Raw genomic sequence first — 19,373 nt, 5'->3', positions numbered from 1 at the left:
TAAGTTAAAAATCTTGATTTATTGCATATAGAGGCTTTGGGTTTTTTGGTGCTTTATTTTTATTTATTTTTTAAAAATTTTATTTATTTATTTTTCTTTTGGTGCTGGACTTAAGACAAAGTCTCTCTACATGGCCCTGACTGTTCTAAAAATTATTTAGACCAGGCTGGCCTAGAACTCATAGAGATCCACCTGCCTCTGTCTCCTGAGTGCTGGGATTAAAGGCACGCGCCACTGTGCTCGGCACATGTCGTGTGTTTTGATTATGGCCTCTGCTAGGTAAATAGAAGAGTGGGATTTTTCATACATTTATTCAGCCTTGTGCATTTGGAAGACGGTATTATATTAAGCATGGAGTTGGTGTCCGATAAATACTTGTTAAAGAGACGAACAAAACGAAAGCAAAAGCGTAAACAAGTGTGAGAAGATGCAAGTTTCACTGCCGGTGAGGGGCAGAGGTGAATTTGCGGTGTATTTTAGTCCTCTTCCTCTTCTCTCTGTTCTCTGATATTTGTACGCATTAACACAGCAAGATCCTTAGCTTACCTGTGTTTCTGGTCACCTTTCACTAGGCTTAAATCCGTTAGTAAAACCTAAATTAGAGCACATGAAAACCTGACATCCCCCTTCTTAGCACATCAGGACTGGGAGCAGAAAATGTCAATTTTCCGCAAAAATGCAGGCTGAATTATGATAGAGAATATCATATTATCCAGAATGGGAGTGTCTGCGACGGCGCTGGGCTTTGGGAAGCCACAGAAAATGCTTGCTTGGTCAGGTGAAATAAAGATGTGAATTCTCCTACAGCTTCTGAGTTCCTCGTTTGTGATCCCACCCCCATAGAACTGTTAAGAGTCTAACTATGTAGAAAGCAGAAGAAAGGAGATTCCGGACATGAATCAGTGGCAAGCAGGATCAAGACTCACTTCCCAGCAGGCTCCTGCTGTTACTCTGTGAGAAATCAGAACTGCCTCCTCTCTTTTCTCTTCTTTAGATGTGACTTCCCTTTTGTGCCAGAGCCACAGGGCAAGTTCTCCTGTCCAGGGCCCATTCTTTAATCTAGGCGGAGAGCTGGTTCTGCCTCCAGCCGACCCCACGGCTGTACAGGCTCCGCAGTGGGAGTTAAGGCTCGCAGGGCATCTCTGCAGCTAGAAGGAAGAATGAAAAGACACTTAGGGTAGGAGCAGGTCCAGACAGTCAACCAGAAAGAGATCCTGAAAGGGCAGATCCTCACCCTCCCGAGTTCAAGAGAGCTTTCTTTACAAACTAAAACCTCACACTTGCGTGTTCACCTCTATGTGCAGATTTCCCGAGAGATTGCACAGTAGAGACGATGTTAGCCAGATGCAGAAGTTTCAGTTCTTGCTTTATAATTTGGTTGTTTGAATTTGGGTAAGTTTTAACTCTTCAGTTCAGTCTTCCCGTCTGTTAAATGGGTATAATAAAATATCTCCTAGTATTGTTTTGAAGACTAAATAAAATTAAGGAACCTGAAGAAATCCAGTGTTATGTTGTAGGATATTTGTATACTGTGAAGAAGCATTGCTGTGATTGGTTTAATAAAGAGCTGAACGGCCAGTAGCTAGGCAGGAGGTATAGGAGGGGCTTCTGGGCAGACAGAGGAGGTAGGAGGAAATTATCGAGGAGCAGATGAAATGCCAATGAACCACGGAGGGAGTCAGGCATACAGAAGGAAAGCCACATGGTGAAACATAGATTAATAAAACCAAATTAATTTAAGTTATAATAGTTAGTGGGAAAAGCCTAAGCCAAAGCTAAGCTTTCACAATTAATAAGACGTCTCCATGAGTATCAGCAAAAAGGTCAAGTCCATGAGGGGTTCATCCACTGAGACATTTTGCCGGAGCTACTGGGAGCTCACTAACATAAACTGGACTGGGAGTGAACAAGCATGGGATCAAGCTGGTCCCTCTGAATGGGGTTGATAGTTGGGGCAGACTGAGGGGCCACTGACAGTGGCACTGGGATTTGTCTCTACTGCATGTGCTGGCTCTTTGGGATCCTATTTTCTTTGGATGTATACCTTGCTCAACCTAGATGTAGTAAGGGGGTGGCTTGGACATTCCACAGGGCAGGGTGCCTTGCCCTCTTTTAGGACTGGAAGGGGATGGGTTGGGAAGGTGTGTGGAGGGAGTGGGAGGAGGGGAAGGAGTGGGAATTTGGATTGGTATTTTTTTAAAGTTAAAAAAGAAGTCTCCGTATTGTTATTTGGGCTGATGGCAGAAAAGACAGTCCGTCTGCAGTGTTAATACATGTAACACGTTATTTAGCCTCTTTTGAAAATTAAAAATGCCCTTGAAATTTTATTATTATTATTATTATTATTATTATTATTATTATTATTATTATTATTACCTGGTGCAAATAATTGCTGATTGCCCCAGGCATCGGTTCAGTTAAGCTGCTTCCTGCCGAAGCCTGAGGTCAGCTCCACAGGGTCTGTTTCCACTCTTCAGACATTCACAGCCTGGTGGTGTAAGACAGACTTGTGAGTTCCTGCTGCAGCAGGTAGAGGGGTTCTTGCAGCACTCTGTGTTGAGGGGAGATGGACAGCTCTGCTGGGCTGGGGCATGCAGAGGAGGGTGTGCCTGAGCTGGGTGTGACTGGACCTGGGAGGTGTGGCAGGAGTGAGCAGCTCTGCAGAAGAGAAGCAGGGTCTTGAAAACCACAGGTAGCAGGCCAACATAGCCATTGTCATCACAGGTAGCTCTTCTAATCCCTGAGAGACTGCTCCAAACAACCAAAGCCATTTTGAGATTCCAAACCTTGTTAAAGAGTAGTAACTTATCAAACTCCAGCAGCAGCATCAGGAATGACATGGCTTTAATCCACGCTAAACATCTAATCAGTTGATGCTGTCTGCCTGGGATGCTCTCTTAGGAAGGATCCAGAGGGCACCATCCAGTCAAAGGGAAAGAGGCAGCAAATGATGAGAAGCCATGAGTGTGGGGACGTAAGCGAGTCCAGTGGCCCGGGTGACCGCTCTGCATGACAGCCTGCATTTCAGTCTTGGCTCTACTGCCTGTGTGAACACTGAGCCTTGTGTCTCAGTGTCTGTGTCTATAAAACCACACTGCCTGATCCCGATTTATTGTGCTAATTAGGTGAATTATTACATGTAGTTGTTAGAACTGTGTCGGACACCTTGGAAGCGGGAGTTATTAACAGCTGATGTTAGCTAGTTTCCTAACATTTAAGATCGAAATCCCCAGGGAGTTTGGTGTGGGAATCAGAAGAGGAGGTGACATTTGTAGTGCAAAGACAACTAAAACCTAGTTTTTGCTTTTTGTTTCTTCGTTTGAGACAGGCTCATCATTGCCAGCTCAGGCTGATCTGGAAGTTACGATGTTATATAGGTTGGCTTCGTGCTAACGGCTGGGGGACCCTCTGTCTGTTTCTCTACTGCTGGCCTGCCACACTTGGCTGCAGAACCCATTTTCATTTCACTCTAAGATAGTGTGGTGTGATGTTCAAACGCACAAGGATCGCGTATCGGTGGAACACAACACAAATTGCACAATTTTTTTTTTCAGAGAACTCTTTCTGGTGTGGTTTAATATCTATTTTGTATGGTCTGCAAAAGTTCAATGTGATATTTTTTACACCTCAGTTTTACTCCTGAATTTGTGATCTCTTTCCAGGGGTTCATGTGGGATGTGGCAGAGAGGCTGAAAGCTTTGCTGGTGTTTGCTGAACATCGGTACTATGGGGAGTCCCTGCCCTTCGGTGAGGACTCTTTCAGGGTACGTACACATTATTTTTAAGGTTGTCCTTTTGGGGGGGTGGATAGGGCAGGGTCTCATATATCCAAGTGTGTCCTACCTTCACATTTCATGTGTTAAGATACGGGTGTGCAACGGACAGTGTGTCTGGTTGTATGTGGGTCTGTGTAGTGGTCTTTTGTTTGTGTTTTAACGAATAAAGCTTGCCTGAAGACCCAAGTGCAGAGTTAAACCACTAGAGGCTTGGCGGTGATGGGACACATCCTTAATCCCAGGACTCAGAGGACAGATGGATCTCTGTTAGTGCACACCCTGGGCTACAGGAAATTGATCCAAAAAGAGAAGAGAGCTCATGCAAAGGTGATCCCAGCACTTGAGATCACAGGCCTTTAATCCCAGCACTAGTGGAGACAGGAGTGATATGGCTGGGTAAGACATGAGCTCAATACATCTGGGGAGCAGTCAGTCTGAGGACAGGATCAGCCCTTTGGTCTGAACATTGGTAGAAGTAGGAGCTCTTTAGTGACTCTAATCCACTCTGCTTCTCGGATCCTTCAGCTTTTGCCCTCTGATAACTGACTTTGAGTTTTTATTATTAAGACCAATTAGAATTCGTGCTACCTTCTGGGATTGAACCTAGGGCTTCATACTAGATGGGTAGCCATCTTCCCAACACAACTGCATCCCCAGCACTGCTCATGTTTTTCCTATTTTTCTTTCTCTTCCTCTTTACTGTTTTTGAGACAGAGTGGTATTACCAGCTCACGTTAGCCTTGAACTCATGATTATATATTATGTTGCACAAACTCAAATCACTTTTTACGAGTTGTTGAAATCTTGACACCTTGGCTTTCACTGGGCTTCTTGACTCAACTTCCTAGAAACTCTGTTTGGAGAAAAGCTTACATGATTCAAGTTCTGTTCCGGATGTGAGCTTCGCCTATGTGGCGACTGTGTCCACATTTACATCTGTGTTCATCCTTCCAACCCTCAGGATGCCAAGCATTTGAATTTCCTGACATCAGAACAAGCTCTGGCTGATTTTGCAGAGTTAATCAGACACTTGAGAAAAACTGTCCCAGGCGCTGATGGTCAACCCTTCATTGCCATCGGAGGCTCTTACGGCGGTGTGCTTGCAGCCTGGTTCAGGATGAAATATCCTCATTTAGTAGTTGGGTAAGTGCATTTACACTGGACTGGAAAACTTGTATTTTTTTTCTTTTCTTTCGAGACAGGGTTTCTCTGTGTATCAGCCCTGGCTGTCTTGGGACTCGCTCTGTAGACCAGGCTGGCCTCGAACTCACAGAGATCCGCCTGTCTTTGCCTCCTGAGTGCTTGGGATTAAAGTCATCATGCCTGGCTCTGGCTCCACCAGCACTTTTAATGATCAAGACAAGAGATTCTTTCTGGGTAAATTGTTCCCTGCTGTTGTATAAATGTTTCTGGATCCTCCCATTAGCAGGTATGCTATCTTTCCAGTCATCTTGTTAAGGCTCAGTTTCCATTCTAATTTATTTTTTCAAATTATTTCAAAATTATAAATAATGTATAAAATATTATAGAATATTTATATTTGAATTTTGTATTAGTTCTTATTAGTTATCGAATCTTTTATACAATGTCTTTCATCCTTTTCACCCTTTTCTTCCAACTCCTTCCTGATTCGTCCCCTCTTTCCCGACTTACACAACTTTGTGTTTTCTCCTCTTCCTCCCCCTCTTCTTCCCTCCTCCTTCTCTGAACCCATCAAGTCCTCTGTGTACTACCTCTTGGATATGGTACTTTCGTTGGCCACACTGTTAAAGATACCCAACTCTCCGTCTCCTAGCAACTGCCCATTGCCAGTTCGGCAGGGACTCACCTCACTTCCCCTCTCCAGGCAGGGTTTTGTCTGGCTTGAGCTTGTTGTTGGAAAACTTACTTGAGTCCCGTGTTGTTTTTTCTCTCATTTCCCTGATAATTCAGAGCTCTTGCAGCTTCTGCTCCTATCTGGCAGTTTCAAGACTTGATTCCCTGTGGTGTGTTTATGAAGATAGTAACTGAGGATTTTAGGAAAAGTGGAGAGAAATGTTCGGAGAGCATCCTCAGGTCTTGGGGTGCCATTAACCGACTCTCAAATACGGGTAAGCTTTACCTAAAAGAATGTGTTTTCATAGAGCTTCATTTGTTCAATACTTCCACTTAATTGCACGTACACACACACACACACACACACGGATTTTCTGCCTGCATGTATATCTGTGTACTATGTGTGTGCCCGATGTCCACCGAAGTCAGAAGACGGCATCTGATCGCCTGGTACTAGAGTTACAAATTGCCGTGAGGCACCACGTAGGTGCTGGGAATTGAACCTTGATCCTCTGAAAGAGTAGCCTGTGCTCTTAATTGCCGAGCCATTTTCTCAGCTCCCACTTCTTAAGAAACACGCAATTTGCTAAAGCACAATATAAATCCTAAAAAGAAGAGAAATCAAAATTTCTGGGCCAATGAATTTCCTGATGCAATTATCACCCACACCAACAGAGAGCATTATCAGACTCTCAGAAAGCCATGGCATGCTTAGTCGTATCAGCAAGCTTGCATGGTCCGTCACTATCCTCCTGCCTCCATCTCTGGTTGATTTTCCTTGTTCTTCAATTCTTCAGTAATTGGAATCGTACAGTGTATATGTGTGGGGCTTTGGGCCTGGTATCTTCTGTTCAATACTCTACGTTAGCTGCATCCATTTGCTTTATGTGGTTGCTTATTCATTCACATTGTTCTATGGTATTCCTGCTTACTTCAAATTAAATAAATATTAAGTTTTTCAAATTAAAGTGGGAAGTAATAAAGCATACTAATTTTGGCAAGTCCCATGATGAAGTTAAATTTGTCTGCCATGGACTTATCAGATTGTATTAAAGCATTTTGTTGAATAGTGCAATAATTCTTGGTGAAGTGGCACAGGAAATTGTATTTACTGTAATGCAACATGAAGAACGAGAGGTCTCTAAAGATTTATGTTGACTAGGACCTTGCAGTTTTTGGCAATGTCATTCTGTCTCCAGGCAGTGGTCTACCATGGCTCACCAGAAACTTACACCTGTGTGCTTCCCTAAACTCTGAGGACATCCAACGCCTGAAAGACTGGATGGCTGAGACCTGGGTGAACCTGGCCATGGTGAACTACCCATACCCAGCCAGCTTTTTAAAGCCTTTGCCTTCTTGGCCTATCAAGGTAACGGGACAATGCCCTGCCCTCGTTTATAAATGACAGTGTGGCTTTCATCAGAAGAAGAAATACTGGTGATGGGGGTCTGTGGAGCATGCGGTTTGGGGCTGATTTCCTGATTGTGTTACTTTGGATGTTTTAGGTAACTTTTCTTAGCCTTGGCTTCCTCTTCTGAGAATTGGAGACAAAATGCATCGATTATCGTATAAGATCAGTGGTTGCTGTTAATGGAATAATTACCAAATCCAAGGCTGTACTTTGTATATATAGTTTATCCAATTTTGCGATATATGTTTTATGTCTAAATGTATGCACTACATGGTAGAAACTTGATAAGTGACCTATTTGTTGAAGTGCTAAGATACTCAGTGAGCTGCGAAGCCTTCTAAACGCTACACACCGTGAAGGGTGATCGCTATGCTGAGCAACAGAGTGGGGATAGCACTACTGGGTGCTATTGGGAGGGCATGGCCCCAGGAAGGGCATCCTGGACAAGGCCCTCTTCCTCCTTGAGTTGCCATGCCTTTGCTTGTCAGCCTCAGAAGAACAAAGTATCAGTTACAAATGTTTTCAGTAAGATCCAAACAATACGGACCTGAGAAGTGTAAAGACACCGATTTATAGGATCTGCCAATGCACAAACACTGTCTTAGTTAGGGTTTCTGTTGCTGTGAAGAGACACCATGACCACGGCAACTCCTATAAAGGAAAACATTTAATTGGGGTGGCCCGCCTACAGTTCAGAGGTTTAGTCCTTTATTATCACGGCGGGACATGGCGGCATGCAGGCAGGCATGGTGCAGTAGAAGGAACTGAGAGTTCTAGATCTTGATCTGATGGTGACAGGAAGTGAACTGAGACACTGGGCATGGCTCAGGCATGTATGAGACCTCAAAGCCCGCCCCTACAGTGACACACTTTCTCCAAGAAGGCCACACCCACTCCAACAAAGCCACACCTCCTATTAGCACCACTTCCTATGAGCTTATGGGGGCCAATTACATTCAAGCAACCACAAACAAATAAACTTAAATTCTTTTCTATTTTAAAGATTCTTTTGCTGACACATCATTTATATGTATATGTTCTTTAAGTAATCTCTTGTTAAGAACAAGAGTTTTAAAAAAGCAAAAGACAGTTGTGTTTTTACAATACTTTTACCTCCACAACTAGAATGGGAGCGGGAAAAGAAAATTTAATGAGTTATGTGCGAGCCAACTTTCAACAGCTCTTCAAGTGTCCCACTGCACTGATGAAACTATACCTCACTTAAAAATTTATAATTAAAATAAGTCTACTTGCTCTCAGAGTTATTTCTCTTTATGTATAGAGTGGACATCTTCTACAGAACAGACCGGAAACTAACATGCATTGAATTAGGTGGATGTTGATATCGCAAAGTTGTTATTATTAAAATATTACTATTTTGAGACAGATTATTATGATTTTGAGGCAAAGCTCACCTTGTAACTTAGGGTGGTCTAGAACTGTCCATGTAGCACAGTCTGGCCTCAGACTCACCCCCTCTTGCCTCAATTTCTAAGTGCTGGGATTGTAGGGGTGAACCCCTATGCCTGAACACAAAGTTACTAAAAACAGCTGCCTCTCTTTCCTAAGAAAACCTGGATTTAAGCATCAAGCTTACCTATTGTATTCTATTGTTCTACAATGTAATAACTACACATATATCATCATTCCTCTCGAAGAACAAATGAATTGTTAGATACTGTGCCAAACAGGGATTGGCAGACTCCATATTTTAAAGAATTCTATTTTAGGTGTGGTGGGGCCTCAAGAGTTTCTGTCAGTTTTGCAACTGAAGCGGGAAAGCAGCTGTGGGTAATCTGTGAGTGAGAACGGCCAATCACGCTTTGTTGGGAAGTGCAGCTGGCCTGTAGGTTAGTTTGCTGACTTGTCGTCTAGAGAGACCCCTAGGGAGAGCGTCTTCGTGTTACCAGCTTTCATTAGGACTTGGGTTAGAGAGCAGCAGTATACCTGGGCTCTCAATGTTCCTTCTACGGAGCTTTATTGTTTAGTCTTAAGAGGAACCCACTGTTCCTCCATCCTCTTCAAGGAATCAGCTGCAGCCGATGGAGTATCTTTCAGAAGTCTTTTCTGTTTTCCAGTTCAGCACAGCCCCCTTTAATCACTGTGTGTATATGATTCGGAAGTTTATTTTGCAGAATAACTTCATTTTACCTATAGTTGCCTCTTACTTTTTAAAAACCGAAACCAATTCTTGTCATTCTCTTTAATAATTTCTTGCCAAAATAATTCTATTTTTTTCTTTATTTTTGATTCTATTAAGGGGTTCGCTTTTGTGAAACGGTTTTGTGGAACAGAATCCACGGTTCATACACGATACGCAAGCACTCTACCACTGAGCTAAACTTCTAGCCTGATACTGGCAAATTCTTGATAGCTTATGGAAGAATATATTTATGATTCTGTTTCTTGTCTGGATGCCCTCCCACCCCCCTCCAAAAAAAAAAAAACTTAAAAAAAACAAACCCCAAACCCACTTCTTTTGCAGTTGGTTCGAGAGCCTCCCATTGCCTGTTTCTTCTCTTTCCACAGTTAGCTGCACATTTAATTTTCACGGATCCCTTTTTTCCATTTTCGCTGCCCCTCGCTCCTAAACCGAGCTTCAGATCGCTTTCTGTTCTCCGCTCATTCCGTTTCTCCTTTCTGGACCCCGTCCGTGCTCTCAACCCCCTCTAATCCCTGAACACTGCCCAGCTGGGGACTGCTCTTTCACTTGGACGGTTCCATTTAACCAGAACCCCTCCTCCTTCGGATGCACTTCCTCCTCTTTAAAGGGCTGACAAACAGACGCTTTTCTGAGTCCCTAACTCAGACTTAGCGCCCTGAGATAACGGTTGGGTTGCGAGAGAGAGCAGGCTGTTTCCCATGCTGTCTGCGCCACGTACATCTCTGGAGTATCCTCGGGCAGCGACTAAATGCTGTTTTCCACGTCAATTCAGCGCTCATTCTCCCTAATTTGTCTCTGCACATTGTCCCTGTTTGCTTTTGTTTACTGGGAACAGAAGCTGCCACAGTCATGCAGAAATAATCACGGACTTGGCTGGCAGAACACAGGGAGGAAGAGAAAAAGGAAATAGAAAACCCTCTGTCATTTGACGGTTCGGGTTACATTACAAACCACGGCGCCTCTTCTTAGCTTTAAAAGCGCTTTTTTTTTTTTTTTAAAGGAGGCTGAAGTTCGTTAAATTCTGTAGTCTTTCTTTTAGCTAATAACCTAGCGAACGTTTTAGCAACTTTGAGCCCAGTCTTCTGAGCACGCGGGCATAGCGAAATAGTAAGACATAAAAGGGAAAATCTCTTCCGTTTGTCTCGGTGTTTGATAATGTATGCACCCTCTCTGGGTGGTTTAAGCGGTTTCGATGCATTCTCTGAAAGGAGAGCTTTTACTGACAAAACCAATGTGATTATCTGAGGCAGTGGGGGGGGGGGAGGGGAAGGGGCGGGAGTGGGGATGTGGGGTGGAGTTGAAATCTCAGAGAAAGAAAATCTCGCCCAAAAGCTGAATGTATCCATTTAATCTTTCTTCTAATGGAGGGACCATACTTTGGAGAGAAGACTGATTTTTTTTTTTAAGTTCATCTTCTCCCTTTTTAAGAATTGTATCTTTGCTCCCGCCTTCTATTTCTTTTATTCTAATGCTTAGCCTCCTAGGTACTGGCACCTAAGGCTTTTAAGCAAACCATTATCCTTGCTTTCTTGCCTATGTGTTGGCAAGAAGTGCAGACCACATTGGAGTGCAGATCTGACCACTCCAGCATTGCATGAATGTTCTACTTTCTCCTTCTCTTTCATTTGCGTGGCAAAGGTTAGCTTTGTAGCCCAGGCTAGCCTGGAACTTGTGATCCTCCAGTTTTGGCCTCCCTAGTGCTGAGGCCTGTCTTCCACACTCCCCCCCCCCAACCTTTAAAAACTAGAATTATTAAAGTGGACATCCAATGTTCTTAAGAAATTCTTTCTTAGATTTAGTTTTTATGTGGGTTTATTTTTTTGCCTGAATGTGAGTAGGTACACCATGTGCATACCTGATACCCAGGGAGTTCAGAGGAGACCATCAGATCTTCAGGAACAGGACTTACTACCATATGGGTGCTGGGGACCCAACCCAGGTCCTCTGCAAGAGCAACGTGTGCTGAGCCACCTTTCCTGTCTCGTAACACTTTTATTTTATTTTTGTCTTGTAATTTTTTTTTTTTTAAAAAACCTGTCCCTTGAGTGTTTATATTTACTAGGAAACAGAAAATAAATTGTCTATTTGATTCAAGGGGCTGGCACTGAGTCTCCTGTTAATCTGCTATTTTAATTTCTTTTAAACTAGTGTAAATATATTTAAATTTATCCTGTAACAAAATGACTCTGTTTTTATAAAAATCAAACAAACTAAAAACATACAAAGATAAAAAACCCAAGCAATGAAAAGACATGGGTTTATGAAGGTAAATGTGGAAGCTGGACCTTGGAACACAGGCTTGTCATCCTAGCTACTTGGGAGGCTAAAGCAAGCAGATTCCAAGTTTGAAGGCATTTTGAGCAACTTGGTGAACTCTCTGTCTCTCTCACACGCACACACAAATACACACACACAATCAAACACACACACACACATGCACATACCTTCCCACTCAAACAGACACAGACAGAGACACACCTGCACGCACGCACGCGCACACACACACACACACTCCAAACAAAGCTCACAACACACAAACGAATAGCCCGATGCAGGGGATATTTGTGTGCTAAGCTCACAACACACAAACGAATAGCCCGATGCAAGGGATATTTGTGTGCTGAGACTTCGAGAGAAGCGTTTGTTGTGCTGCCGTGGGTGTTCTTCCTCGTGTCTAATTAAATCACAGCCCCTCAGTAAACAACTAACAGTGGAAGCACTTGCCCTGACCGGTTGGCTAATATTTGCAAACTATCAGCGTTGAGTTGAAGTATTCCATGAGGTTGTGCCAAAGTCGATAATGTTTGACTCATAAGTGTGACAGTTCCCTATGGTTTCCCTTTGACTTAATATTTACGTTCTTTATGCAGATTACACAACTGATTAAAAAGCGTGCAACCGTCTCCCTCTGGATCCCGGTACTGTTGAGCAGTCATGAATTAGTGCAGAGTGGTCCCTTATTACAGCAGGGCCTGTTGAAGCTTTGACATTCTAAGTAACATACAAGGGTTTTCACTTGTATATAAAGGCAGCTGGATGGGAGCTAGTAAAGGCGTTACAATGTTTCTCTTTTTTGAACTGGTAATTCCGGTAAGAAGTGACTTTGAAGAAAAAAGAGTAACAATGTTTCAAATGAATAGCCTTAAGGCTTTCTCAACTCCCAAGTCTCACTGCTCCTCTACGGATTGTTTTACATTGGTGGGTGTCCTTCTGACCGGTTGGTGGTCAGAACTGGACCCTGTCCTCCCAGGAGGATCTGCCCTCAGAAGGGCAGTGGACCCAGGACTGGCCCTAATCAGGTCATGGAATTTCCATCAGCAGAGGCCATGGCTGTGCCCGAGATGTTCTGGGGCTGCAGAAAACCATGTATTGTTATCTGGTGCCAGCCCCCAGCCACGCTTGTGTCTTTTAAGAGACAATAACTGCTCTTTGCAGAGATGCTATTCATGGGGACTCCTTTTCTTTCCTCAACAGAGGCCCAGTGTTCCTGCTCTAAGGGCGGGGGGGGGGGAGGCTAATGCCAGCATATGAGTCAGCCCCACTGGCTACTGTGCCTTCCAAGGGTTTTAGGTGTTTGTACATCAGCCCCTCTTTTCTCCTGCCTAGCTTGCATCATCCACTGGCCGTGTCTGCCACACTGCTCGAACAGAATGTTTTCCTCTGAATCTACTCTGTAGTTCTGTGCTGGCCTTGGAAAGAGCTCAGAGGCCGAGGGTGTCAGATTCCGCAGGGAGGGAGTAGGGCTCCGTAGTTGGTGATGGGTAGCCCAGTACAGCCCGCGATTGACTCTTAGCATTTTATATATTTCTAACTGCTGTCTGCCTTAGGGTTGCTTTCTGAGAAAAGTGGTATTGTTAAATGCTAGGTAACTATTGATGCACCATGAATAATTAAAGAGTTTTTAGAATAGTAAATCACTGTTTTTGACTTTTAACTTTCCGCAGCTGGCATTGTCTATGGCTTCAGGCAGAACAAGTTTGTACTTCCAGTTTTGCTCAGATTTCTTTCCTTATGTACCTCTTGAACATGGGCTGGGCACATGGTTATCTGGGTATCTTTTCCTTTAAAAATTCACATTTATTTTTATCTATGTGCATGCATGCGTGTGTGTGTGTGTGTGTGTGTGTGTGTGCATGTGTGGTGTGTCTGCAGGTGTACTTACTATGCCTTGCATCTGGAAGTCAACTTGTGGGAGTTGATTCTCTTTTTTCTACCACATGGGTCCTTCATTTTAAACTCAGGTTCTCAGGTTTTAAAGTAAGTAGCTTTGGCCATTGATCTATCATACTGGACCTCATAGTTGTTTTTGTTTTTGCTTTTTTTAAAAGCCTGGGTCTCACTGTATAGATGTAGCCTAGGCTGACCTCAAATTTGCAGAGCTCCATCTGCCTCTGCCTCTGCCTCCTGAGTGCTGGGATTAAAGCTGTGTGCCCTTACACCCAGCTCTCATAGTTATTTTTAAAGGCGTATTTAGCTATTTGGATATCATATTTTGTGATTTTTCTCACATTTAGAATTTCTATAGCTTGCTATTAGAGTCTATGCACAGCCACCTTCCTTTGGGAAAAGCCCTTTTTTAAATCTTATAGGCTCTGAGAAATCTCCCAGACAAGAAAGCTATTCACCTGCTGGGGAGAGAGAGGCCTCAGTGGGTAAAACACTTGCCTGTGCAAGCATCAAGATGGGCGCTCAGATCCCCAAAACCCACATGAAAAGTTGGGTGGATGTTATGGCCTGCAGGTCAACCCAGCACTCAGAGGAGGCAATGGACCTCTGGAGCAAGCCGGTTACCAAGACTGGCCACATTAGTGTTGTCTGGGTTCAATTGAGAAGCTTTGCCTCAAGGAATTAGATCAACAGGGTCTTAGAGAGACTCTTGATGCCAGCCAACCTTGAGCCTCACATGTACCTACACGTATGTGTGCATGCCCCTACATAGATGTGTGCCTCACGCGTGTGAATACATACACACACACCATGAAAGAAGAGAGAGCAGTCCATATTTGCTAATACATGCCTTCTTGAAGTTACATGAAGTACCAATTAATAGTCCATAGAAGAATTGCTATGGATGGGCTGAGGCAATGGCTTGTTTGGTGAAGTGAATCGTGTTTTTGTGTTGTTATGCTGTAATTTTTTTTAAATTAGTGTCTGACTCTTCCTTTGTTTATCTCTTCAAAATGACAGGTCGTGTGCCAGTATCTGACAAACCCCTACATGTCAGATTCCCTGCTGATTCAGAACATCTACCGAGCTCTGAATGTATATTACAATTACTCAGGCCAGTCCAAATGCAACAATATTTCTGAAACAACAACCGGAAACTTGGGGTCCCGAGTTTGGGGCTACCAGGTAAGCACGCTTGGCTCTTTCTTCCCGCTGCTACCTACAGTTGTGCTGCAACAGTGACCAGAGGAGAGTTTATCACCTAAACTGCGTTCACATCTCGACTGCATTCTTTATCTGCACTGTTAAGACTAATGATGGTGATGGTAATGGTGGTGGTGGTGGTGACGGTGGTGTTGATGGTGGTGGTGATGATGATGATGGTGATGCTGCTGCTGGTGTTGGTGATAATGATGGTAGTGTTGTTGATGATGATGATGGTGATGAGGATGGTGGTGGTGATGATGGTAGTGGTGGTTATGATGATGGTGGTGGTGGTGATGATGATGATGGTGATGATGGTGGTGATGATGATTGTGGTAATGATAATGATGATGGTGATGAGGATGGTGGTAGTGATGATGGTAGTGGTGGTTATGATGATGATGGTGGTGGTGGTGATGATGATGATGGTGATGATGGTGGTGGTGGTGATGATGATGGTGGTGATGATGATGGTGATGATGGTGGTGGTGGTGGTGATGATGGTGGTGGTGGTGATGATGATGGTGATGATGATGATGGTGATGATGGTGGTGGTGGTGGTGATGATGGTGGTGGTGGTGATGATGATGGTGATGATGATGATGGTGATGATGGTGATGGTGATGATGGTGGTGGTGGTGGTGATGATGGTGGTGGTGGTGATGATGATGGTGATGATGATGATGGTGATGATGGTGGTGGTGATGATGATGATGCTTTCCTCCTAAGGTTGCCTTTAGGGTTAAATATCATCATAAATGTGAAAGAATACTCCTTGCAGAGAAAGGAATACATATTCTTCTGTGAACTTTCAGCCTTGTCTTTCTATGAGAAATAAAGGAGTTGTGTGGCTGGGATGTAAAGGGGGTCGGTGGGGCTGAAGCTCGATTGCAAATTTAGAGCTCAGCTTTGCTACCCACTGATAATGATGCTACTCTCTTTGCTGCTCGGCAGCTGGATGATATCGAAGAGTTCATCTCTTCATTTATTTTCTTGGTTTGCTCTTAGACCTGCACGGAAATAATTCTGCCCTTTTGCACAAATGGCATTGACGACATGTTTGAGGCTCGTGCATGGGATTTAGATAGGTATTCTGATGACTGTTACAAGCAGTGGGGTGTGCGGCCACGCCCTTCCTGGATCACTACTCTATATGGAGGCAAAGACATCCATTCACACTCGAACATCATTTTCAGGTGAGTTCTGTTGGTTCCAAGAGGAGCCTCGGTTGTTGGGGACCCCTGCAGAATGGCTGAGAGAACAGAATTAGGGAAGGGTGGGACAATAAAACAGCACAGAATGCAACCGTGAGCCCTTTAGGGTTTTCTAGTACAATCTCTACATCAGGAAACAAGACATCTTTTGGTGTCAGTTTGTGCTGTCATTGTTAGGAATTAGAGCACTAATACTCAACATTGTTCAACAGACACTTTGGCAGTGCCCACTCTCTAGTCTTGCCCATACTGTAAGGCATAAGGCCCTTTAAACTAATTACCCAGAATCCTCACAACTCCTTTGCAGAAGCCCATGTAGGTTGATGTGAAGGGAGAGGTCTTCCTTGGCCTTGTTCTTCTTTGTCAATGACTTCAAGAAGCAACGCACTTGATACTGGTTACCATCAAGATTTGGGTTTTCTAAAACCCAGTGCTGAGTCTCAGTTTTTTAAGTATAAATTCAGAAGAGACCCCATGAAGAACTGGTTAACTAACATTGTTTCCCAGGCAAATTAATTATGGCCAGTGATTATGTGAGGCTGGCTGTTGGGGATTTTACCCAGGTATCTGGAGTCCCTCGGGAAAACAGTCTCTATCCTGAGATTTCCCAGAGGCTGGGGTAGCTTTCATTGATCTGAACTGAGAAATTCAAGTCCGCGTGCAGAGGAGGTCTCTGGGCAACTCCAAACACTGTTGCTAAGTGACCAGGTGCTGCACATGACCTTTTAAAGCAGATGCAGTTTGCTCTTCACGTGGCTGCAGCGACTTTTTGTTTTGCAAATGCTGGAGCATTTCCTGACTGGGTTGAGCCTGTCAAACTGGAGCAGTGATAAAGGCTGTTTGTTCTCCCAAGAGAAGCCCATCTTTTATTTTTAACCATACCAGTAAAGCCTGGTTTTGGAAAGCTTTCCCCCCGCCCCCTGAGAATATTAACAAGTTAACAATTAAGCTTTTTTTTTTTTTTTTTTTTTTTTGAGAAGTACATGATGGAGAAGGGAATTTAAAGTTCTATCTCAAACACATTTCCACTTCACATGCCTGAATGTTTATTTTCTAATTCAATTTGTGCAGTGCCTTTATCTAGAAAAGATTGATAGCATTAGCATTCTGCCTAAATTTATATAAGAAACACTTTTGAATCCATTTTCATGATTTGTGTACCTCCTGGAGGTATTATCCATTTCCATGGTTACAGTATATGATCATAATTATAAGAACTGGACATTTGTGTGGTATGTTATAGTTTGTGCCATATTTTCATATGTATTATTCAGATTTGACCTCACAACATCTGTGTGAGAGAGACTTTTAAAAAAATTTCCTTTCAAACTTGACATCGAAAGAACAAATAATTCAATAAAGAAATGGGGTACAGATCTAAACAGAGAACTCTCAACAGAGGAATCTAAAATGGCTGAAAGACACTTAAGGAAATGCTCAACATCCTTAGCCATCAGAGAAATGCAAATGAAAACAACTCTGAGATTCCATCTTAACACCTCTCAGAATGACCAAGATCAAAACCACTGATGGCAACTTATGCTAGAGAGGATGTGGGGTAAAGGAACACTCCTGCATTGTTGGTGGGAGTGCAAACTGGTACAGCTACTTTGGAAATAAGGAGATTTCTCAGAAAATTAGGAAACAAACTATTTCAAGACCCAGCAATACCCAAAAGGCGCTCAATCATACCACAAGGACATGAGTTCTACTATGTTCATAGCAGCATTATTTGTCATAGCCAGGACCTGGAAACAGCCCAGATGCCCCTCAACCAGAGAATGGATAAAAAAATGTGGCACATACAGACATATGCATAACATATACACGTGTACACACACACACACACACACACACACACACACACACACACACACACCAGGAACACCCTTGCCAGGTGGCAGCTTTTGCAAAATCACCTGACTAAGGACAGAACCTTGCTAGCCGCAGGCTGGTGGGGAACACTACTCCAGAGGAAGGAGCAAGGACCAAGGACATCTTGTGGCTGGAATGTTCTTAGTGGCTTGAGGGAGGTACTCACTCAGAAAAACTCATAGAGACCACAGAGGCTTGGGTAATGCAGAAGCCTGCAGGTTCTAGAAAATACTTGAAATTTGACATTGAATGAGGTGGGAAAACTGGAGTACTTTGGCCAGTGTTGTTGTTCATACTTAAGTTTGTAAGCAGTCATTTACGAGAGCGAAGCACACTGAGAATTAAAACCAAAATAACCGGTGAGCGCCACCAGTACTTCCATCAAACCCGACATTAGTGCATTCCTTTTAAAAATAGTCTCAATTGCTTTTTCATGTGGGGAGGGGGAGAAGAGAGGGGGGAGGGGGAGAAGAGTGGGGGGAGGGGGAGGGAAATGGGAGGCTGGGAGGAGGCGGAAACTTTTTTTTTCTTATTCTCAATAAAAAAAAAAAAGATACCGAAAAAAAAAATAGTCTCAAATCTCCCCCTAGTCCTATGTTGCTCTCTTTTCTCCTGCATTTATAACAAATACTGTAAAAAAAAAAAATCAGTGAAGTTTCAGTACGTTGATATGTGCATCCTCCCTCCTCTGAGTAATTTGCAAACCTGTGACCTGCTCCACCGTTTGAAAAGCCCCTCCGATGCTCTCTGGTGGTGGGCGTCACAATATTTATATTTATTTGTATATTATATTTATACACAGGTCATTTTGTTGCTCATCCAGTGTTGTTAGTGTTTGTGCATTTGGCACGTGGCCCAAGAAAATTCTTCATCGTCAAAACTGACCTAGTAAAGTCAGGAGGTTGGACACACCTAATCAAGGTTAAGCCGCGAGGTCCGTGGATTCAGCCTTCCTTGTTTCTGTGTTTTGTGGAAACAGCATAAAGCTTAAGCACCAAGAAAAATTTTAATATGACAAAGTAGACCAAACCTCCCAAATTGTTTCTATTTTCAGGTTTATGCCTAAAGAATGCTTCTCGTATTTTATTTGAACGTGCTCATAAAGAACTGACAGCCTTAATTTTGCTTGTTTCCCTCCCTGGCAGCAATGGTGACCTGGACCCATGGTCGGGAGGTGGAGTTACTGAAGATCTCTCTGATACACTGGTGGTAGTCAACATCCCAGAGGGGGCCCACCATTTAGATCTGCGATCGAGCATGGACACGGATCCACCGTCCTTACAGTTAGCCCGCACAGTAGAAGTCAAACACATGAAGCAATGGATCACGGATTTCTATGGCAATTACAGAAGGCTGCCCTGAGCAACTTAAAAAAAAAAAAAAGACTTTTATTTTCTTCTTTTATGTTTGCTCCATCCACATACCCATTCAGTTTGATTTTTTTATATGTAATTACTTTCTCTCGTTTGTCAATATATGTGTTGGGCCAAGGCTGAGACAGAAGAGAGTGACGGGGTGCACACAGCCACCCCACCCAGGTGACTGCTCCGTCCTCATTTCTTTGTGTCACTCCCCAGGAAGAACATCATCATGGCGGCTCTCCTGCCATCAGAACTGGCATGGTTCCTGACTGTCTTTCAGCAGAGGGAGAGCCACTTTTCTCACAAGTGGGGACGTAGCCTTGGTTTTGAGGTGGTCGTCTCTCTGGCCCATTGTGAGCCCCCATTCCTGGCACCAAAGGAAAAGCA

The 19,373-nt window shown here is 43.5% G+C and overlaps 1 protein-coding gene across 1 annotated transcript in view; it reads left to right on the top strand.

The window, feature by feature from the left end:
- LOC126508942 (lysosomal Pro-X carboxypeptidase-like) overlaps window positions 1-18,987 on the top strand; it is a 33,972-nt gene extending 14,985 nt beyond the window's left edge. The window contains exons 3-9 of the mRNA XM_050154461.1: window positions 3,663-3,764; window positions 4,738-4,919; window positions 5,709-5,866; window positions 6,791-6,960; window positions 14,354-14,518; window positions 15,545-15,732; window positions 18,771-18,987. Coding sequence (XP_050010418.1) covers window positions 3,669-3,764; window positions 4,738-4,919; window positions 5,709-5,866; window positions 6,791-6,960; window positions 14,354-14,518; window positions 15,545-15,732; window positions 18,771-18,987 — 1,176 coding nt within the window. The 5' untranslated portion in view covers window positions 3,663-3,668. The remainder of the gene's footprint in view (window positions 1-3,662; window positions 3,765-4,737; window positions 4,920-5,708; window positions 5,867-6,790; window positions 6,961-14,353; window positions 14,519-15,544; window positions 15,733-18,770) is intronic.
- Window positions 18,988-19,373: the final 386 nt, after the last annotated feature.

This window comes from Alexandromys fortis, unplaced genomic scaffold (assembly GCF_014885135.2).
Source record: "Alexandromys fortis isolate MF-2015 unplaced genomic scaffold, M_Fortis_MF-2015_v1.1 scaffold_77, whole genome shotgun sequence".
Taxonomy (NCBI): Eukaryota; Metazoa; Chordata; class Mammalia; order Rodentia; family Cricetidae; genus Alexandromys; species Alexandromys fortis.
This window is presented reverse-complemented; position numbering and strand designations above follow the sequence as displayed.